General features: G+C 35.3%; 2 protein-coding genes and 1 long non-coding RNA gene across 6 annotated transcripts; 1 reads left to right on the top strand and 2 right to left on the bottom strand.

Moving 5' to 3' along the window:
* Nucleotides 1–554: 554 nt before the first annotated feature.
* On the bottom strand, nucleotides 555–13,958 carry LOC149708788 (arginase-1-like). 2 transcript variants are annotated; one of them, XM_089864307.1, is made up of 11 exons: nucleotides 13,788–13,958; nucleotides 7,980–8,052; nucleotides 6,449–6,555; nucleotides 5,021–5,201; nucleotides 4,055–4,145; nucleotides 2,510–2,566; nucleotides 2,338–2,442; nucleotides 2,198–2,274; nucleotides 1,695–1,754; nucleotides 743–917; nucleotides 555–662 (listed from the first exon to the last, which is right to left on the bottom strand). In XM_089864307.1, exons 1-10 carry the CDS (start codon nucleotides 13,956–13,958, stop codon nucleotides 754–756), a joined length of 1,086 nt encoding a protein of 361 aa, XP_089720433.1. In that variant the 3' UTR covers nucleotides 555–662; nucleotides 743–753. The 2 variants fall into 2 exon arrangements, with proteins under 2 accessions (XP_089720433.1, XP_089720432.1); XM_089864306.1 differs by having other exon boundaries at nucleotides 555–917.
* LOC149708787 (uncharacterized) lies at nucleotides 13,333–18,969 on the top strand. Of its 3 annotated transcripts, none has more exons than XR_016381212.1 (3): nucleotides 13,333–13,590; nucleotides 15,748–15,939; nucleotides 16,020–18,969. It is a non-coding gene; the product is annotated as an uncharacterized LOC149708787 (long non-coding RNA). The 3 variants fall into 3 exon arrangements; XR_016381211.1 differs by lacking the exon at nucleotides 13,333–13,590 and adding an exon at nucleotides 14,213–14,475; XR_016381210.1 differs by lacking the exon at nucleotides 13,333–13,590 and having other exon boundaries at nucleotides 14,213–15,939.
* Nucleotides 17,519–22,569, bottom strand: LOC149708786 (uncharacterized). Its single transcript, XM_089864309.1, has 3 exons — nucleotides 22,071–22,569; nucleotides 18,802–19,026; nucleotides 17,519–17,864 (listed from the first exon to the last, which is right to left on the bottom strand). Exons 1-3 carry the CDS (start codon nucleotides 22,463–22,465, stop codon nucleotides 17,657–17,659), a joined length of 828 nt encoding a protein of 275 aa, XP_089720435.1. The 5' UTR covers nucleotides 22,466–22,569; the 3' UTR covers nucleotides 17,519–17,656.
* Nucleotides 22,570–23,213: the final 644 nt, after the last annotated feature.

The raw sequence follows: 23,213 nt of genomic DNA, 5'->3' as shown, positions 1-23,213 counted from the left end.
TTTTCACGCGACTCCAGCGGGAAGCAAAATTCGTGTGTGAATGGTTTTCGCGTGAAACGTTTGAAATACATCCGCGTTAACGCGTTTTAAACAAACGCGAAATTTCGAGCGACCTCAGTGGGAATCCGCCTTTACAGTCAGGAATGAGATGAAATCCTGTAAGTTAAGCGTAAGAGCAACAAAATTTGAAGGGATAAATACCTTGTCATAAGTGTCGACTATCTCGAATCCACGGGTGATGGCTAATTACACTTGTAAAACCTATACTTATACTTCTCTGATTATTAACAAAGTTAACTCTGATTAACACCATCCTAAAAGCGAACTTGGGATCATCCAACTTGTCTTGCAACCTTCAAAAAAAGGACAGGTGAATGTTGTGTTAAATGAGCGTAAACCGGTCAGATTTTATACATAGATAATATTTTATTAACGATGCAATATTCTCTTCACTCAATGGAACAAAAATATAGATTTTTGGCGACTCGCTTTAATCAATTTAAACTTTTGAAATCAAGAAATAAAATAAATTCTTCTTAATTTAATAATGTGCATCGGCATAAATATATTTATTAGCAAATCACTTTTAATAAATGTTTAAACATCTGCTTTTAGAAAGAGCAGTAAAATTTTTAATAATAATAATAAAAAAACTCTCGTAGCTAAAATAAAGATATAAAAATATCTGCAGTATTAAGATAAGAAATAAATTAATAAAGCGCGATTTTAGCGTGTTTGTTACCATTGCTTGTTTTAAGGCTTTGGAAGAGATACATCTTTAGGCAAGACTAATCCCGGCCGGCTTTGGCTTATAAAGGTTTGGATGACATCCATTGCCATAGAAACGGTTCGCCGGACATCGTCGACGCTACCCACAGAGGGATTAACCTCTACCAAATCCAAGCTCTTCAAGACGCCTATAAAAATTACATATTGTGAAATTAAATGAAAGTGAAAATTTAAACTTCAATATTTCAGCTTTAAAAATATATTTTCCACTAGTTTTGCATTTATTAAAGGGAATGAGAAGCTTCGTTTGAAAAACCTCTGATTTATATAACAAAATATAGAATTAATTTCTGTGAGTTCAAAAATATCAAGCTTTTAATTCTCCGATTTCTGGTTATTTGGCATTTTGGCAATATGCATTTGAAAATGCTTCATATGAAATTATTTGAAATCCACTTTTTATGAAAGGCTTAAACGTTTCCCGTAGGATGACGTCACAGATATATTTTTCACGTGAGATGGTGCCACTCTCTCCTCTATCAGACCCAGAGTTTAGACTGGCGAGAAGCTCGAGACGCGTATAGGATTCCCGCGCTTGTTTTTCCTCACGTCATAGTGATGTCTTCAAACGGGCGAACAAGCTCGAGAAGACAAAATTAAGTATATATCGAGTTTTCGTGGTTTTCCAATGGATTTTAAAAATAGAAACTTTGGTTCTATTATATTAAAAACTTGATATTTTGAAAGTAGAGACTTGAAAGTGTAACATAATACCACTTTCGTGGTGAAATATGATATGACATTGTAAATTCGCATTCCCTTTAAGCATGTTCCTTAGTGCCTTTTTGTAAGATAAGTCAGAAAAAGGTAAGTTTCATAAACAAAATTCTAGTAAGAAGAAAAGCGTTCTAGGTATCTGCACCTAAATGCATTGCATAAGAAAAGAAGCTCAAGTAGACAGTTACCTGTTGCTGATATTTCTTCTCCAATGATTAAGGCTTCTCTTCTCGTGAGGCCTCCTTTAACTAAAATAAAAAAATGGTTAAATTATAAAGATCCGTTTGTAAGTAAGAACTACACATTTCACAAAATGTTCCAAAATGGGTAGTAGGACCGAAGTACAGTGTGTTCTATGGCTAATTTTTACTCAAAAATGTTCTATAACATTTTGATGTTCGAACGGTAGGATTTAATTGTAGGAATACTACTAATTAGAGCAGCTATACGACGTGCTGACATCAAGCACTTTAGATAATCCCGTGTGTGCGAGATTTTCACTTAACACAAAAATGGCGCGGTCCTGTTCTTCAATTGTATGGACAATTATTAGATATAAATAGAAATTAGGAAAGTTTAATTTTTTCTCATGGGTTTCAATATCTTCAAAACCATGTCTTTCGTTTAAGGTCTAATATTAGTTACCCTGGGTTTTTCCTATAAACATATATTATAAATATATAAATGTTACCTGGAGTTCCGGTGCTTGGTGCAATTTGAGGGTCGATGGCGTCTATGTCAAAACTAACATGTACATACTTATCCAGCCTAAATAAAGAAAATATAATAGTTTAATCATGTATCTGATTCAAATACGCAGTATTATTCTACTTTGGATTGATCGCATCGAAAACCTCTTCTACAACTCTGTGTATTCCAAGCCTATCTATATCTTTCATTGAGAAAAATTTTATGTTTAGCTCTCGCAACATAGATCTGCAAAGAAAAGTTTATAATCAATTTTGGCACCACTTGCAGTCGGCATGAATATGTTGAAATTTACAGTTCTAATGGCTCCACATCTCGTAATCCTATGTACGCGATCTGATGGGCGCTTATGCTAGAAAGAATAAAATGATTAATAATTATAAAAGTAAAGTAACACAAATCACTACAAATTCATGAAAAGATTGATTAAATCACTTTTCACTTGGAATTGTTGGTAAAAGCGAAACTTTAAAATGCATTTTCATGAAAATAATTCATTTCAGTATATTTAAAGATATCACCACACTTCACGAGCATCTTGTTGCGCGTCAGAATATTTTTCTTATTTTAAAATGCGATTATTTAACCATCGATAACGTGAAATTAGATTTTATGACAAGTTTAAATAATTTGGGTTTTCAGAGCAGTGGTTCGCAATCGTTTCACCATTACGACTCCCTGCATCACTCCGAAATTTTGAAGACTTAAATACACTATGGAGCCAAAAAACCGCAAGAGCCTAGGCTCTCATAAGGCTCCAAGCCAAAGTTCAAATTAAGGTAGAGCTCGGCATTTTCGATCAATTATCCACAAATTGGTGGAAAACCGATTATTTATAAACAAATTTGTGGATTATAATACGATTTAACATGTAAGTTCTGCGGGTATGGATAAAGATAAAATAAAGTGGATATTTGATCGAAAATGCCGAGCTCTAGTTCAAGGTCTTTTGAGTGTTCGTTCCCATTTATAGTTAAAAAATTGCTATTAAGAAGGAAATCAAGATCTTCTCACATTGTCATTATAGTCCAATCTCCGAAATTTTATCATTTCATCTAACATTAGTTTAGCGCGTAACAAGTTGAAAATGAGCCATACCTCTCAAGAATTTGAAGATGTTTTTCACGAAAATAATTCTGGAGTTATAAACTAGTCGTCTAATTTAAATTAAAACCTCTTGAAATTTCCCAATAACTTAAAATCTTAAAGAAATTTCTAAATTGTCTTCTCAAAACGATTTTACGCGACACACGGGTTGCGAAGCACTTATCTGAGACAGTAGTGCAGCAAACGTTTTACGAAAAACTAGGTTATTTTTTTGCCAATCCTATACTGAAGCGAAGTGGGTCAGACATTATGTTGTCAGGAATTAATAAATAGCTACAATTGGATATTTTTTACCTCAATTACCCTATGGTATTTTTTGTAATTAACCAAGTCTTTGACTAAATGTGGATATTCTTTTGCGCATTAAAAGCAATTAAACACTACGTAACCTTTGACTTTTAAGAAATTTCTAATAGACTTCAGCACATTATACAAAAAGTCAATAATTATAACCAATATACATGCATGAAGTGAAGGATGAGTGAAATGTACTGAACGTCTGCTTTTACCTTCAATGGCTTTAAGGTAATGATTAACTTTAAAAATTACAGAGCTAAATCAAGGCTTGATCTAAAAGCGTTGTAAAATTTATTTCAATCAGCTTCGTGGCTACTTAGAAAAATGTATTTGGAAGAAGTCATATTTGAGTAGATTTAAAGACCACTCCACTGCACTTGACTTGAACATTTTTTCATTCATAAATCAATTTCAATGACAATTTTAATTATCTTACCAAGGTTTCAGCCATTCAAAGCCTGGAATGCTTGGATTATATTTTGCAAGTTCTCGCAGTACCAGAGATACAGGCATACCATGTATGTTACCTGCTCTAACGAAAAATCACACAGGAATTATATATTAGAGCTTTAAAAACATTAACATATAAATAAATAACAATATAATTCACTCTTTTAAATTGTAATAGGCAATCCATTACTTACTCGAAGTATAAATTGTCATTGTAAAAAGTTCTATATTTTTACGTGTAGGACAGTTTTCATTTCATAAAAAGTACTAGGTAGACACATTTTTATGGTAGCAGGGCTGCCTCGCGTAGAACCCTCACATATTTATGGAAAGTTCAACTAAGCTACCCTTCGATATCGCCTACCACCCGAATTTTTTTAAGTTAAAGAAAATTGCATTAAAAACCGTCAAAAGCAAAAATATTCAATATAAACGAACATTAATCTCTTTATAAATGTATGAAGATACATTATTTTTTAATCTTGTATCTTAACAAAGAAATAATGTTGATTTAAATAATACAATTTCAAATTTGATGAAAACTATTGAAAGATAATTTCTCTAATGTGCCCATAGTTTGAGTCTCTTATTCTTTCAATCTTTAATCATCACTATAATTTACCGGAAATAAATTGACTGAATGAGTTGAGTTTGAAAGGGATGTACAGTACAGTACAATGTTTATTTAGGGGCGGAGTCTATATTCAAAAGAGCTCTATTCTGGGCATGCGCGAATTTCCTACCATTATCAGTGCATTGCAATTGGCATCAGCTTTTCCGTTTAATCTAACAACCGAGTCGTTGCAAGCTTTCAATCATGTGGCATTGCCCAATCACTACTCCAAGAAACAGTAACACTTCAACTTTATAATATAGTTCTTGACACCATCCTACTAAATTACTCACAAATAGCCGTTTTTAATCATTATTGGAAACGAAGTAATCAATTAACCTGAATTCGTTGTCAGTACTGTATTAATGTCAGCATGTGCGTCAACCCAAATATGACAGCTTTTGCCGGGAAACACCTGATTGAAAGCGTGAATACTTGCTGCCCCTACACTGTGATCTCCACCCAATAAGAGGCTAATCGAGTCGTCTTCTTTTATTACTTCCTGGATTTTATTAGATAGCTGAAAACAAAACAATGATGTTCAATCTAATCTTTATCATTTGAATATACAATAGGCCAATCTTTAACATCAATTTTAGCCTTAATCCTGCTAATTCTCATGCAGGAGAAAATGTTCAGTTTGTATGAATTAAGTTTTCCGATGCATCGATATCTGCTTCTAAAATTGCTAGTTACCACTAGAAAGCAATATTAAACACCCTTCAAGGTGAAGCTACCAATTCGCCTCACTTCGTGAAACATAGAGGTTCGGCATGAGAAGTTTAAAACGATGGTAAAATTCTATTCATGGCACAAAGTAATCCATGACGAGCCTTATGCCTTCTTGGGCGGTAGCTTTACCAAACAAAGGCCTATCGTGACTACGTTTGGTTTTCAATCTCCAGTCTCTACTCTCTCTATGCCGTGTTCGTATACAGCATCGATTAAAATTTCCAAGGTTTATAGTTGTTCCAATAACTTTAGACTTGTAATTTAACGCATAACTGTTATATTCACTTGATAAAACCTGCAACTATGTTATCCACAAGGCCATGGAACTACTTTTTCCAGATGATTCTAAACTGTCCACTACACTTCTTCACCAATTTATCATTACCATGCAAATACTTCATTCTATGACAGTGCTTTGCCGTGTCAAAAGGTTATTGCGAGAATAGAAGAGCTAGGTGGTAAAATAATGGTTTGATTGGCTTCTGCTAATACCTTTAGCAGGGCCGTCGAGAGGTTAAGGAATTCGATCAGATTCTCTGGGGCCCATACTTTCTCGAAGGGCCTGGCTGCATTTAGGGCCTGTGACATCGTCCAATTGTTTCTTTTCGCCATAGTTTGTTATTCGCTGCTATGCATAAAATTTGCAATAGTTACTAGGACTAGAAATTTTTCTTGTTTAATCGAAACAGCGTAACGGCGTTACGCGATTGCTCAGAGGTACTTATTTAAAATTATCCAAATTAATTGTAATTTTAAAATCATTCGGTGTTATTTCTTGGATGTTTCACTATGTAGATTGGTCTTATATAAAGTAGAAGAAGCGATAAAAATCACTTTATTTTCCACTTCACCCTCCATTTAAAAGCTAAATTTATGTAAGTAAGCAAAGTGCATTCGGAGACATTCGTGCAATATGATATAGTCGAATATCAAAAAATTCACTAAAAATATGAGATATAATCACTATGATAAACTTAACGAAAAACAGATGGCTTATGTAAGCATTAAATTATTATCAATAAAAATTTCCAATACTTTTTTTAATGCGGAACCGACGAATAGAGGATTCAGTACTCTACGGAATGGCTGGTCATTTGCTACTTCTTCAAAATGGACATCTCCATGATCAGTTACAATGAATCCTAAAAAAAAAATCACAAAATCAAAATCTACTTAACAAAATTATTAAATATGCAATCCTTTAGTCTTTAAATCCACCATTTTGATAATCTACTCTGTAACTAATGTATGGAGCATGAAACTACATGGCTAATATCAGTAACACCAAGGTATCGTTTCAAAAGTGGTTTGGTTAGTTCCTTCAGGTTGAGTTCGCGGACCCATAGCTATTAAGCCTGTTATGAACATTCAATGTTTTTTAGCTTTAAAATTAGCCTTATTTGTATAAATATTTTATTCAATTTGAGTGTTCTAAAAATAATAAATTTCTTTAAAAAAATAATATTAATAAAATGCAGATATTTCACATGAGTGATCTTCAGAACGATTAATCAATGATAGGATTAGTGGTCGGCATTTGGATAGGATAATATCTGTTTGTTTTATCTTTATTCATAATTTGAAATTATCCACGGGAAGTCTATGATTAATGCAATGTAATCACAAATAATTATCTGATTATTATTCATGGATAACTGATTAACCTAAATTCTGTGGATTATCTTGTCCAAACGCCGACCACTAGATAGGATACGCTTCCCGGTTTTCACTCCCTTAAAACACTCGGGCACCGCCGGGTAACTTAGCTAGTTTTACATATTTCAGAAAGTGGTTTGTTTGCTCTTTATGCACAGCCACAATTAGCTTCCGAATTTCACCAAACAAGTTGGTAAACCGAAATAAACCTTTCCAAGTCGAGACGCAATTAAGAGGTTTTTCTTAAATAATAATTAAATAAATATTAATTTAATCCTCATTAATTTACCTTAATTCTAGTTGAATCATTTTAAGAAACTTTATTCCTAAACTAATTGTAAACATAGCTATTGTTGACGTTTGAATTCAAGCGTATGCTTCTTTAACAATTTTTGGAAATTTAGGTTATTTATGGCGATTGATTCACATTAAATGATATGAAAATCCACAATTCCGTGAACTTTTGGTGGAAGCCCTGCCATTGGGAGGCTAGACGTTTCTCGTAGCCCTAGCCGATCGCCGCGTACATCTTAACCCTAACGATTATAGTGGAGTAGAAGTTAATATTGCTTTCTGCGAACACGTTTTCTCCGATTGTGAACTGCAAACTCGGTGACAGACACGCACACACAGACACGTCCAGTGGGGAGAGAAGGAGATATTTGCTTTCTCCCTTTCTTTAGTAAGATTCTCCCTTCTTTACTCCTGCACAGGTGCCCATTGCACTTTTACAAAAAATTCTCAGTCAATCATTTACCTTGGACATAGTTAACACAATAGCTTTGCTTAAACGCATTTGTCAAATAACAGTTGAAGCGAATAATTAATAAAAAAAAAGTTTTATTCAACACTGTTGAACTTTAGTTTCAATGCAGTTTGAAATAAAAAAGAAATCAGCGTGATCGCTTACCCAGGTCCTGCAAGGTTGATATAAGTCCTGCTTTTCGAATGTAGCTTGGTCCTAGATCCACACCGGAAAGCGGCTAAATGAAAATGTAATTTTATTAATCTCCTTAAACACAAAGAGCAGTATGGATATGGTTGAAAGCATGTCACTTGAGATAGAGACCAACTATAGGGCTTGCAAAGGAGGCACGTGCTCCTGGCCTCAATTTTTGATGGCCCTAGTACTATTTTAACAAAAAGAGTTCTTCGAACTGAAAAAAAACCTTCTACAGTCCTTTAGTATTAAAGCTTTAAAGGTACAATTATCCATTTAGTTGATTGCAATTGTATTCCAATCATTCGTGATTCGTCTGTCATTCATCATACATGTAATGCATTTTGTTCACTACCAATCATTTGAAAAACATTCATAGAACAACCACCGAATAGAGCTCGGCATTTTCGATCAATTATCCACAAATTGGTGGATAACCGATTATTTATAAACAAATTTGTGGATTATAATACGATTTAACATGTAAGTTCTATGGATAATTTTCGGGTATGGATAAAGATAAAATAAAGTGGATAATTGATCGAAAATGCCGAGCTCTAAAACCGAATTATATAATGATGTTATAAACTGTTTAACCACTACCACAATGGCGGCTTGCACATTTTGGCGCCAAAAAGAGATTGTATCAAGCGCTTGTTGTTCTTTAATTGCCCGGCAAGAGTGTTATGATTTCTAACACGGTTGCTCAACTGCTAATCATAACACAGATGTTGGGCAATGAAAGAACAAGGGCTTAAAATAAGTGTTGATTTTAAACGCAGTTGCAAATCAACTGTATTAATATTTGTACCTTTATGGCTTCAATAGTAGGGGACACTAAAGTTTATCTTCAGTAGGAACGAACTCTTTTGTTATAATATATGTCCCTTCATTACATAACCACACGGAGTAAAAGATAATGGAGTATTTCCAACAACAAAAACTGGGGTGAAGGAGTAGCCTTTACGTCAACGCAAGAAGTATTCTAATCTTTGACTAATTGTTAGAAAGTAAACAATAAGCTAGAGAGCAATTTCTTTATTCCAAGTTTCTGGCTTTGGCTAGTATTAATTAATCATTGTCCAATTCAGCCTGAATTGTAATAAAAAAACTTCCCGGAAATTAATATTTAATGTAGGAACTCGGCCAAGACCATACTGGCACCAGAAATAAATTCGGATGGCATGTAAAAATAATAAAAGTTTTAAAAACCCAAACGCTATATCTTGCTTGGCAACGTTTACAAACATCACCACCGACGTACTCGCACTTAACGAGAAAAGGAAAAAGGAATAGCTTCTCATTCGATGGATGGAGGTTGAGTGATGGTCGTCATGGGGATGATCTGATTTTGGGAGCTTCTAAACTCTCCTTGGCTCTCTTAATTATGCAAAGCCTGGCCGCAGACCTTGCACCTATTTTTAACTCTTCCCCATTCCCATCAAAACATCAGAATTATACTTATTTTGAAACACTTAGAATCTAAACAGAGTATTAAAGAAATAATAGATAATTTAAAGGGAGAGTGAAACAGTCAAACAGCCATTTTTAATATATTAAATTGATAAAATAAAATACAAATCATTATTAAAACTCATCAAAACCACTCTAGTTTTCAAAGTTTCAAAAGTTCACGATTACTCTATTATAAATTATAAAAACAACCAGTAACAATTACCGACCGACACCTCACGTGATTTGGCGATTAAAATCGCGCCGTTTGTGTAACCATGGCCTAATAAGGATAAAGTCGTAGAAGGCGCCTAAATAAATCACGTGAGAGGTAGGTCGCTAATTAATTACGTGTCTTTCACCACGATTTTTATAAAATTACAGTCTTTGTTTTAAAAAACAGAGTTGGGCTGTGAAACTTCGAAAGATGGTATAACGTTAACGGGGTAGTTATAGTAAGATATTAATAGTTAAAGTAATTGATATTAATGTTATCAATACATATCGATTCAAAATGGTTTTTTGTCTATTTCATTCTCCTTTTAAGATAGAGGCAAAAATATATCATGTGATTCTTAACCAAAATTCTTTGTAAACAAAGCCGGTCCTTTTTCATTTTTTTCTTGGGTATATTCATCATTATCATAAGTAACATTATCCCCATAGGTATGCCACTTCTAATCTTTTTACGTTAATGTGTGAGGAAAAAATATTTTTGCCATGAAATGTTGAGAATTCCCTCAGATAGGATCTGCAATCTAAACGGAATTACGTCACGTGAACAACAAGTCACCTCAAAAAACCTAAACTCGTTGTGTTTCCAGTTTGGTTTTCTGTACTTCAGGCCTAGAAGCATTTTAAACAAGCTGCATGTTTTGATTCTAAATAAAAACAAGCATTTTTATTCATATTCGCCAAACTGTTAGAACTCTCAAACACCGAATGATAAATATTTCTGATCCTTGTATCGGTGCGGCTAAGCCTTGGTCCCACGGATTAAAAACTCAAACTAAGGGACTGGAAGCAATAGTGAGCTATCGCGAGGGAGAGGAGCCACGTGACTTGACGTTAATGGTCATCAGAATCAAGGTAAGAGATAAGGGGATGTAACGTCATGACAATATTTCTAGTAGCTCTTTGTACCAAAATACCGAAAGTTAAAAATTTGCTGTCCATCAAATCTGATAGAAAGGCATACTTAGAAAGTTATGTTACCTATGTCATATTATTAATTAATATGTTTCGGAGACTCTTTAATTAATTTCCATTTCAAAGTGTCTGGAATACTATATTGTTCACATCATAAGTTCATAAAATATGTTCCATAATTTTCTCACTGGTTACTGAGAGCTTATCATGATGTGACTTGGGTTGAACGTCATAGATTTTTTTAAAGCGACGCCTGGTGAGGCGCTGTCAAAGGTTTAGTATAGATTATATAGGAAGATGGACTGCAAAACAGAGTGTAGTAAATCCTGGCGTCGTTCTCGAACTAGCTCTCATCTCAACAAGTCTCTAGTTTTCCGAAAGTATAGGTATTGTCATACTTATAAAACATATCGTATAAACCAATATTCACTTGAATAAACAAATTTTTCCACCCCAAAAAATAGGGTAGTTTTAATATTTGTTCTGTGTTGAGGATATGGTGGATTTTGTTACTACGTGAAAAACCACAAAAAAAAATATCACACTGATTAAAATGGGATAAGGTCAGCAGTAGCAAATTCCCAATCTTCAATTTTCAGAATATTTAAGAGCCCAGATAAAATTACGGCAGTCTATATGATCAACCAGTAAATTAAAATATATAATTTATTTTTTTCATATTTAGGTAATGATATCAACTGTAAATTTTCTGTCCGTACTAGTTTGTGCCTTTTCACTTATTTACACTTAGCAAATATTATTGAAAAAATAAGTGAAAATCAAGCAAACACGTGCTTTGCTTGCTCTGACTTTGTTTATGACTAGAAGAGCAAAATTGATAAGATTTTTCTCAAGCGATACGCGTTTAACGCTACATGAAGTTCAAATATTCCGTGATTCAGATATAAGGTTGAAATCAAAAGCAAATAGAAACAACCGAAAGTGAGGTAGTCTTCCATAGTGCCCCGAGTCGACCAATCAACCCTCTACTTTATGGCGTGATCTCTTTCCTATCTCCGGAGAAAATAGTTTTATTTTTCGGTGATGATAACTTTTGTAGTTCACACCTTGTAAATGTTTTTCGATTTTCCTCCGCAATTGTGCAAAAAAGTCATACACTCCGGGGACGTGAAATAACTCTTATGACGCCTCAGATGCAACGTGAATCAAATGTGGTTTTTTTTCTGATATTTTATTTGTCTTTGAAGATAAGTGCCAATTTGGTATTATAAATATTACATTTTAATGTGACATTTTGATAGGATATTTATCATGTAAATTTTTGTTAAAATATTTTCGAAGTAAACTTTTGTTAGAATATTTTCGAAGTAAACTAAAGTTTCAACAAAAAAAAATTGAAACACTTTAATTTGCCATTATTTTACAAATTTCTAGTCTTTATTTTTCAGCACATTTATTTTGCTTTTTCCTCAATTCCTCACTTTCTGTTATCTCTGTTTGCCTTTGGCTAAAATTGCTAATCTCTATTCAAAAGTACTAACCTTTTCATGAAGAACTTATAAAATTTTTAGCTTACAAAATTACAATACATAATATCTATTGTAGAATTGGTAAATATAATAATAGCACGATCCAATTTCAATTGAATTATGAATAACACTTTCTTAAGTTCAAAAGTTGCGGGGCAACGCTGAAGTCAGATCTTGCTATGAACTAGAGCTCGGCATTTTCTATCCATTATCCACAAATTGGTGGATAACCGATTATTTATAAACAAATTTGTGGATTATAATACGATTTAACATGTAAGTTCTGTGGATAATTTTCGATTATGGATAAAGATAAAATAACGTGGATAATGGATAGATAATGCCGAGCTCTACTCTGAACTGTAAAAACAATCCACCTTCCTCGTGTGATAGTACTTCTACCCTTCATACTAAAATGGTTTTTGTTTATAATTTTCCTAGTGAAATGACTTATAGGGATACTTTGATCTAGAATTTTCACTCTTTTAATCGAAAAAGCGTATAAAATAATGACTATATATCAATTAAAACCATGTTTCTATCTACAATATTGAAAAAGATACAATCAAGCAAGGTTTCGATTTTAACTCTTCACGTAAGGCTTCTCCACGAAGCACTGGGGCTATCCCAGTTGGACGAGTAACGCATGTGAAACATTTGTCCACAAGTGGGAATAGTCCGCAGTGCTTCGCGAGGAAGCCTAATTCATAGCGTCCATTACAAGAACTTAATTGCTTGTATCTTCTTTAATACTGTAGATAGAAACATGTATCCAATTGACTTATAAATTTTTATACACTCTTTCGATTAAAAAAATAATATATTTATTTCGGTAATAAAAGGGAGTCTCGTTAAAACCAATCTGACCTAACATGTAGCTCACCAAGTGGCGCTTTCTGCCTACATTGTTATTCAAAGTATAGTTAGAAACTTAAAATATTCATATCCAGTGATATTATTCGAAAGACTAACAGAAAAATCGTAAGGCCGCAGCCACGATGTCATTTTCTCTTGGGGATTTCCACTTCTCTGGGAGAGGCGAGATATTAATTACTTTCAGATTCCCAACTCACTGATTACTACTTACGCGTAATCCTTATAGCACCATCATGGGTAGGAATTTTAAATACTACGCTTAATCACTTTAGTACAGTCAAGGTGGCTTGCGCTGAGTGACTGATGCTACGAAAACGGTCTTTTTAGCAAACTTAGGACACTTGGCCAAATTGTAGACTACTTATATTTCAAATTTATGGTCAGTATGCACAATGCGCTCTTGCAGACTAGTTTTAGTTACCTTCTCGAATAAATTTTTTCTCTAGTTAGTCATTGGCAAATGCGCAATTTTTAGTTACAGAATTACGACCCAAAACGAAGAACTGAACTGTTTTTTAGTACAATGAGTAAGTACTAAGCTTCGCAATTGCAGAAAATATTCCTATTGAAGCTCTTAACCCGCCCCAATACAGTTTTGCAAAAAGACGCAACAGGTACGTAATTTTTCATGCATAACCTAACGGAATCTAAAACTATTTAGATGTATTTTATTGATTTTTTACTAATGTTAAAAATAGTAAAGTCAAAATATTAGTAAATTAATTTAAAAATTTTCGACAGAAAAGATTGGTTAATCTGTCAGACTTATGTAAATAAAGATTTTTTAGAAATATTTAAAAAATATTCTTACCTGACCCTTGGAAATCGGCGCACCAACTATTCCTATTTCATATTTAGGACCACTTTCGGTTGTATATTTCATGGTAAAAGACAGAAGTGGGATCTTGTGATTATTATTAGTTTTGGACCAGCTTCTAAGAAAGAGCTGTTGCCCACATAAACTTAACCGCCTAACCAACATCTTAATCCTTGAATTATGTTTGTCAGAGACCAGATATGAACTTTCCGATACCAAAGCTGTAGAAACTGTAGTGTAAGTGATACGCAATAGACATCGAATGATAGCTGCTTGCTATCTAGGTCCGTCAGAGTCTGAGAGGGTAATGAATTTGCGAGGTTTTTCGATCCTTCAGTTTTCACTTCAAAATAAACGATGTACCGCACATGTATGATATATGTCTGTACGCGAGAGAGTTGAGAATCAGCTGATGCTGGTTGCTGGGATGGGAAACTGCCTTAATAAGTAGGTTTAGATGGCGCCAGACGCTTTGCAATGCACGAAAATTATCAAGAGCATACAAAAGAGACTTAAAGGCATACATCGAACTACATATTTATCGTGTATATTATAAGATGTTTTCTTTAGTGTCCTATCAAATCTTTCTGGGGAGAAGCTTACAGAACATGGGTGAAAAAATACCGCACGTGGCCCATAAGCGATTTCCAAGGCTCTTAGACACGACCCGCGAAATCAATGAGTAACACTTGAATTATATTAATTAATTGAATTTGGAATACATAAAGCCAATAGGAATCATTGTGTAGTCATTTTTTCGACGTATCTATGGGGGAATTTGTGGGAAGAACTAGACTAATCAAGTATGACGAATTTTCTGGCGAATAATCTGTCTCGCTGCACCCACCTTGCGCGCGCCTCACCTTTCTTTGCTACCAACCTATGAAATCACAGTTAGCAAGACATAATTATGAGGCGTGAAGGAATAATTAAGACCGGCCCACAAAACCCGCGTAGAAATTAACATCGGAGACAAATTGGCTGATTGAAGACTTGATTGAATGCATAGGTACAATCGTTGCCAATGAAAAACTTCTCTCTCGTGACGTATGGTTCATTCATACCATGCCATAATCAAATTAAAACAAGTTGAGAAACCTAAAATTGCCTCTCCAAGGAGAGTGGAGGATTAAAAACAAACTTACTTCCCTACATATTTAAGCAACTGCAGAGGTAAAAATTAAAGAACGATTCAAATAGGTTGACGTGTAAACTCTATCCTTTCGTTATACTTCAAAGATATCCTTATTTTGCAGCGTGACTGTTAATGTCAGTCCATGTTAAAGCTGATTTATCTCTAGCCTCACTGACAGAATAGAAGTTCCGAAGATATAACCCGATTACGATCAGACCTTTAACCACCGCGATCTAGTTTTCGACATGACACTCGCTTCTTTGACTTTCAAAGACCCTGGTCACCTTGACTGTCAAAGACCCGGGTCACCTTGACTGTCAAAGACCCGGGTCACCTTGACTGTCAAATACCCGGGTCAACTGGATTTCAAAGACACGGGGCTACTTGAATTTCAAAGACACGGGTCAACTTGAATATCAAAGACACGGGTCAACTTGACTTTCAAAGACACGGGTCACCTTGACTTTCAAAGACACGGGACAACTTGAATTTCAAAGACACGGGCCACCTTGACTGTCAAAAACCCGGGACGGTCAAATTGACTTTCAAAGACCCGGGTCACCTTGACTGACAAAGACCCTGATCACCTTGGCTGTCAAACAACCGTGTCTTTTTGACTGTCAAAGACCCTACTCCTTTCGATTTTTCGAACATCAAATATATAAACAATGATTAGATTAAAATAATCAATTCTAAGCAGAATCGTTTTATTTCACGATAATTTTTTACCAATGTTCTTTCGTAGTTAACTGTATATTTAAGTAAGCAGTGAATTAATATTTTTTTCATCTTTCCATTTACGTCCATGTCTTTCAACAGTCTTCCTGAAGTGGACGTGAACGATTCCTGCGTGTAGCGTGGTATTTCCCCGATCTCGGTAATGAATGCCTTGCTCTTTTTTTATTTCGGGCCTAACGTTTAAAATTTCCGACAAATCTGGTGAATTCGATGGCCATTTAAGAAGCTCCACCTCTGGATAACACTCTCGAAAATATTGCATCGTTGCACAAAGTATGAATTCCTAATTTTTGATGAATAATATATCCCCAAAATCGGAACGAACAAAAGCCCTGCTCTTCACCGAATTACAGATGTGATGATAATTTCTATGCCCTATTTCCCAATAAAACCAACCAAAACTGGGCATGTAGAACATAATCCTTCCAGGACACGAAACGCTGGTCATAATTGCTCCAGAGTAAGCATTACAAGTGGACCAACAACATCTCATGCCTCGAATAGAATAGATGTTTGAGAAATTAACTAAAGGCGCAAGGTACACCAAAATTGATTTGAGTGAAGCTTTCATGCAGATTGCGGTGGATGAAGAGTCAAGTTAACTTTTGATTATCAACACTTGCAAGAGATCATACAAGATCAATCGATTCGCTTATGGCATAGCCACCTCTCCCGCATTTTCCGGAAAGCCCTAGAACAACTTCGGTCTAGGGCTCCCGAACATCTAATTAGGCCTATATAGCGCAAGAAAACTATAGGCCGCTGGTAGCAGTAGCTTCTGCGACGCTTCTGCCAGGCCTCTGCCGCACGGTAACGGAAAATGACAGAGTCAACCTTCCTTGCTTCCTCCATCGCCATGGCACGACTCTCAGAATTGTTGCTGTTGTATTTATGACGCGGTGACCCGGGCTTTGACAATCAACCTGACATGGATTTTTGACAATCAACGTGACTAGGGTCTTTGACAGTCAAGGTGACACGGGTTTTTGCCAATCAAGGTGACTCGGCTATTTGACAGTCAAAGTGACTCGGTTATTTGATGGTCTAAATGACCTTTTTGAGTTGGAAAATTATGTGCCTAAGGGTTTAAAAGGAACATAATTTAGCTATTATAAATGTGATCCTGGTAATGACATCATTATATTAGATATTTTCTCTCTACATTTCCACTTTGTCTCTTAGTCAGTTCGCCAATTGCAGGGACATGCAGGAACTATTTAACTTGTGGCATACCAAGTGTAATGATAAATTAAGGGATGGACGGTTATGGTTACGATGTTTAACGGCCACTGAACACATTTCGAAAAAGTGGTTACGAGAATTTGTAATCGAAAGCGAAATGTTTGAATCGTCCATTCACCAGATTTATGGTGTCTCTGAGGTGATCATTAGCATTATGTCATACACAAACCATATAAATGCAAACTACTACATATAAGTGGTGAAACAATTTATTCAAGTAAAAAATTACATTTTTAAATACGACAATATGAACTGTTTTAAAAGTGTTTTAACATGAACGTCCTATTAAAGAATATGAAAATATTCGAAAGCGAAATTTTTGAATCGTGCTTTCACCAGATTTATGGCGTCTCTGAGGTCATTAGCATTATGTCATAAACAAACCATATGAATGTAAACTACTACGTATAAGTGGTGAAACAATTTATTCAAGTAAAAAATGATTTTTTAATACGACAATATGAACTGTTTTAACATGAACGTTCTATTAATGAGTATGAAAATGTTCGAAAGCGAAATTTATGAATCGTCCTTTCACCAGATTTATGGTGTCTCAGAGGTCATTAGCATTATGTCATGCACAAACCAAATAAATGTAAACTACTACGTATAAGTGGTGAAACAATTTATTCAAGTAAAAAATGATTTTTTAATACGACAATATGAACTGTTTAACATGAACGTTCTATTAATGAGTATGAAAATGTTCTTTTTGCGTAAAGTAGAATTTCCCGTATCTTGATGATAATTAGGAATAACGAATCTTGGACATATCTATGCGCTTCTTCTTCTTTTTCTTTGTTTTGCGAACATATGGAGTTAATCCACACAATTCATCTGAAGGCAACGCTTCTCTAATTTTTTTCCTAACGCAGCTGGGCACAGGGAATGGACTGTCTGGAAGCTCCCAATAACACCATCGCATGAAGCGACGAAATGCAACATACCGATATTTCCTAATAAAGAAATGATAAATTTATTACTGAAAGTTTAAACGTAACCATACTTTAGTTAAAGTGATTTTTGAGGAGTACCCTGACTGAAAAAAGTAATTATTGAGAGCATGAGAAAATAATATTTAGATCCCTATAAGTATGAAACGTAGTACATTTTCATACTACAGCATTTGCTTCCAAATTGGCGCGCTTACGCTTTTACGCCCCATGGGAGAAGTTTCGGAACTAAGAGTAAAAGGGGGGCGAAACCATCGCCGCCACCTAAGGTGCCCGCGAAAGGCACGATGGGCCGGAGAAATATCGCCGCGCCCCTAGAGACACGAGATACTCCTTACCTCCTAATAGTGTAGGAGCTAGCCTCGGTCGTCCAAACCTCGCGCCATCTATTAATTTATTATGATAATTTTAACATGTACTTAATCAATTATAATTATCATAATAATAACTTCTAGACATTTATCTATTTAATTGCAATATAAAATTTGAAAATTTTCCAAACAAATATTTCATCTTTTTCACGCCAAAAACTCTTAATAGGTGGCATTAGAAACTTTTCACAAATTGCAATGGAAGAAAATGCTGTTTACATCGCTTAAATGGAGAGTTTCATACTTAAAGGGAGCTATATATTATTTTCTTATGTTGAGAGTCATTCATTCAAACTAAAACATAGCCAAGATCTGATTTAATTCTCTTTGAAATTAAACACCAAGATATTTCCTATGTTTTCTCATATATTCCTCAGCGAATTAATAATTTTTACAAGTTAAATTTTTCAAAGAATCACTAGCTCATGATATTTTCTTGACGCAATTGCAATTACTAATTTTTCTGTTTAACAATAATCTAAGGATAATTTCAATATTCACATAACCATTTCTGGAAGCAGAAAAACTAACCACGATAAATAAACCTGAAATTTTATTAATATACTAACCTGTAAATTTGACCTTTTTCTGGTTCTTGAGGCCTTTTCCAGGTTTTTTCATTAACATGCTCTTGATAGGATAATTTCAGCTGATGCATATCTAGACACGTTCCATGGAATTCCTTGCGCTCTGTGATGCAGTTCCCTTCCACCAGTTCTTCAATTTCGTTGGCTTCACGGCAACAAATGCACTCTTCGGCATTTTTCATTGGAATACAATTTCCACAGGTACACCTAAAAAAAATTTAATTAGCTCTTAAATCTGTTACAACGACGACTAGAAATAAGAAAGAGATTATAATATTTGTAGGACAATATTCGCTTAAAATCCTAAAACTTCCACTTGGCATACACGTTTTCATTTTTGCACGTCATCTAGAGTCTGCGTTTTGTATGGCGGAACCCGAGGGGTCGGTCATTCATGAAATCCCGTACGCTACCCTCGAAATCCAACTTAAGAAATACGAAATCAATACTGATTTCGAAATACCATAAAAAATCCGAAACAAGCAACGAAATCAGTAAAAAACTTACAAAATCAGAAAGAAATCACAAAATGAGTATAGAAATCACAAAATGAGTATAGAAATCACAAAATGAGTATAGAAGTGACAAAATGAGTATAGAAGTGACAAAATGAGTAAAGAAGTGACAAAATGAGTAAAGAAATGACAAAATGAGTAAACTAAAGAAATGACAAAATGAGTAAAGAAATGACAAAATGAGTAAAGAAATGACAAAATGAGTAAACTAAAGAAATGACAAAATGAGTAAAGAAATGACAAAATGAGTAAAGAAATGACAAAATGAGTAAAGAAATGACAAAATGAGTAAAGAAATGACAAAATGAGTAAACTAAAGAAATGACAAAATGAGTAAAGAAATGACAAAATGAGTAAAGAAATGACAAAATGAGTAAAGAAATGACAAAATGAGTAAAGAAATGACAAAATGAGTAAAGAAATGACAAAATGAGTAAAGAAATGACAAAATGAGTAAAGAAATGACAAAATCAACAAAAGAAATGACAAAATCAACAAAAGAAATGACAAAATCAACAAAAGAAATGACAAAATCAGAAGCCAAATCACAAAATCAGTAAAGAAATCGCGAAATCCATTACAAAATTCACGAAATCCAAAATAAAAATAAATCACAAAATCACGGGGAAAATCTCAAAATCTGAGGAAATTACGAGAAAAACCTCAAAATCGGACAAAATCATTTTATCGAATTTTGAAATCAAACAAAATCCGACGAAATCAAACGAAATCCGAAGAAATCACACAAAATCTGAAGAAATCAAATTTGATTTCAAAATCCCGTACACAAAAACGTCCGACCCCTCGCCGGAACCACAAGTCGTGAGTTTGAGACTGCCCTTAGAAATTGAAACTTTTTTAAGGAACCATAGCTCGTGATTTCAGGACCGGCCAGAGAATAGAGAAATTAAATATTTTGAATGTACAGTTTGATTTTAATTAAAGGGAGGGTGAAGTGTAAAATCAAGTGATTTTTTTATCGATTCTTCTACTAATTAAAGGACCAATCTGTATAGTGAAACATCCCTCCAGGAAATATCTCCAAATGATTTTAAAATTCAAATTAGGTTCAGATTTTATGAATAACTTGAAATAAGGACCGCTGACCAATCACGTAACGCCCTGCCTTCTTGTTAACAAAATTCTCGTGGCACGTTCCACGCCGAATGAAATTTAGCGCGAAATTTAATAAAAGTTGCTCGCGATGTGATAAACGTGGCGCGAGATGTAGAGCGTGCACCGGAAATTTTATTAACAGGAAGGCAGGGCGTTATGCGATTGGTCGGATCGAGGTCTTTATTTCAATTTATCAATAAAATCTGAACCTAATTTGAATTTTGAAATCATTCGGAGATATTATTAGTCCAAGCCTCCATCATAGGTTATGCTAAAGTGAGCTAACAGTTCTGACCCTGAAACGTCACACCCTTCTATCTCTTACTGGAGTTTCATCCCCCCCTAACGGTTGGAAACAGTATTATACGCGCAAAAATGCCAAAAAGAAACGGGCTGCGTGACGTCAGACTATCTCTTCCCCCTAGCCAGTAGACGAATTCGTAAACCCCATACTCAGAAAACAACTTTCAGGGGCGCTAGCCATATCGGGGGGGGGGGCAAAATATTTGTAATAACACTTCACGGTAGATGGCGCTAAAAGACTTGCTCTTGATATTAGATATTTTCTTAAAAAAATTTCGTGTTATTTTACGTGTGTATACATAGCCCACTCGATCACGCGCGTCACGACGCAAGCTGCTCGCGCTAAAGCTAAAGCGCGAGCAGCTTGCGTCGTGACGCGCGTGATCGAGTGGGCTATGGTGTATATATACAAATAAATTTGTACCTAAGGTCCAAACTTATTTACGTCAAAATTGATATAATTACTATAAGTGCAATTAGTTATTAGTTCCCGTTTTAAAGTGTAGGGGCGAACGGTTTAAAAAGTGCACTCTCATGCTGATTGGTTAGAATTACGCACCAAGCAGACTTAGAAATAGCACACGTCCTCTGGTCCAAAACCAGTTTATTAATTGCTTGGACTAGTTTTTTTAACTCAAAAAGTGGGGGTTACTGGTCCTCGGGACCAGTTTATTAATTGCAAATCTATAGGAGAACAAAGGCTGGGACCACTCCGGAGACCAGTTTATTATTTAGGACACTAGGGGGGTCACTGGTCCCAAGGACTAGTTTAAAAATTATCCTTATTTCTAAGTCTGGCACCAAGTCATTAGCATCGTCTGCTCATGGGTCCGTCTAGCCAATCAGCATGAGAGTGCGCTTTTATAAACCGTTCGCCCCAGGGTGGGAAATAAGGATTTCTTTTAAACAGGACATTGGGCCAGCGACCCCTCTGGCCTGGAATAAATAAACTGGTCCATGACCACTGACCAGGGTGCGTCGTCTGCTAAATTGAAGAAGTGGATAATTACAATATATAAGCTAATGTCTGGACTCTGGTTACCCTTGAATTTTCTTAGTGGTCCTGTGGACCACTGACCCCCCTCCGATTTAATTTTTAAACTGGTCCAGGCAATTTTTAAACTGGTCATTTGCCCTGTGCCACCGCCTTATTTCCCACGCTGGTTCGCCCCTACACTTTAAAACGAGAACTATTCGACATAGGGGGAATACTACTATTTTGACTACTATCCTACTAATAAATTCTCTCTCCCCCCTTACCCCGGGGGCCCCTATGAAAAACGGCCTCTAAAATAGGAATGACTTGTCCTGACTTGCCAATCAGTATTTTTGAGTCTTTTTTTCAAATCAGCTTCAGCTTGTAATTCTTCTGCAGTTGGTGGTGAAGCCAAAGGCTCAAACTGGTAAGGCAAAACTGGTCCAGTTGGCCGAGCGAAGAAAAAGTCATCATCATCATCATCATAGTTCTTAAATGCCGCCTCATACGATGAATCAGTAGTCGTGGTGGTCTCTTCCTCCGACGAACTTTCATTGACGTCAACTACTTCAGCTTCATGATGTGGGTGTGATGGGTTATTTTCATCATCAGTAGAAGCTTCTGGTTCAAACTGATAGGGTAAAATTGTAGTATCTTTATTGGTACTGTCAATATCCATTCCCGCTTCCGAAGAGTCATCCGACACACTTTGTTCACAGTCACTGTCTTCCTCCATCAGAAGTTTTTTTTTATTTCTATGCGAGGAAATTGTTAAGTGTTAATATCAAACGACGAAATTTACCAAGTACCGGTAGAGCAGAAAATATAGCAGACGATGCTAACATAAAAGATTCTAGGCCAGTGTGGGAAATAAGGCACTATCACAGGCCAATAGCCAGTTTAAAAATTAAACGCTTTGCGGTCTACTGGCCCTGGTGGCCACTTAATTAATTCAAAGTTCCCCCCTCATGATTTCATTAAATAAATACTATGTTAAACCCTAAAATTGTCTCGTCTTTGCTTCTATGCTGTGTGCTTGCTTGGCCTAAATTTAGTATGTGAGAGTGGTATGGGATTATGGGTGGGTTTCGTATGTCTACGCTCTACACACAGTGTAGATGAAGTGATTTTTGCAGTTAGCTAAAGGAAAGATAAACAGTCTCTCTCGGGAGGGATGCCATATTGGGCTGGAAAGCCGCCAATTGGGCTTCTTCTAAAAAATATTGGCTGGAAATAAACGGGTTGGTTGTTGGCTGGAAATTGGGCTTGTCGGGGTTTTTCTTTGGCTTTCTGTACTTAAAATACCGCCAATAGGCGAAGATCATTAAAATTCTCAAGGTTCTTAATAGTGTTATAATGTCTATGGTAATATGCATTGAAATTTCTAAAAGAAAAGCAAATTCCAAATTTTCACGATAAATTTTTGGCTTGTTTTTGGGCTGGATTGTTTAGATCTTAGTCAGTTTTTGGGCTTCTTTTCGAAA

This window comes from Phalangium opilio, unplaced genomic scaffold (assembly GCF_054372755.1).
Source record: "Phalangium opilio isolate 3A_F unplaced genomic scaffold, DU_Popi_V2 ptg000013l_1, whole genome shotgun sequence".
Lineage (NCBI taxonomy): Eukaryota > Metazoa > Arthropoda > Arachnida > Opiliones > Phalangiidae > Phalangium > Phalangium opilio.
The sequence above is the reverse complement of the archived record's forward strand: the minus strand, read 5'-3'. Positions and strand labels throughout refer to the sequence as shown.

Coding starts and splice junctions, on each gene's coding strand:
- LOC149708788 (XM_089864306.1), bottom strand. CDS start 13,958: ATGTTGGTTAGGCGGTTAAGTTTATGTGGGCAACAGCTCTTTCTTAGA. Junction 8,053..13,787: donor CGCCGATTTCCAAGGGTCAG/GTAAGAATATTT, acceptor ATTTTCATTTAG/CCGCTTTCCGGTGTGGATCT. Junction 4,146..5,020: donor AGTACTGACAACGAATTCAG/GTTAATTGATTA, acceptor TCGTTAGAGCAG/GTAACATACATGGTATGCCT.
- LOC149708786 (XM_089864309.1), bottom strand. CDS start 22,465: ATGGAGGAAGACAGTGACTGTGAACAAAGTGTGTCGGATGACTCTTCG. Junction 19,027..22,070: donor AGACTCAAAAATACTGATTG/GCAAGTCAGGAC, acceptor AATTTTTTTTAG/GTGTACCTGTGGAAATTGTA. Junction 17,865..18,801: donor GAAAAAGGTCAAATTTACAG/GTTAGTATATTA, acceptor TTTCTTTATTAG/GAAATATCGGTATGTTGCAT.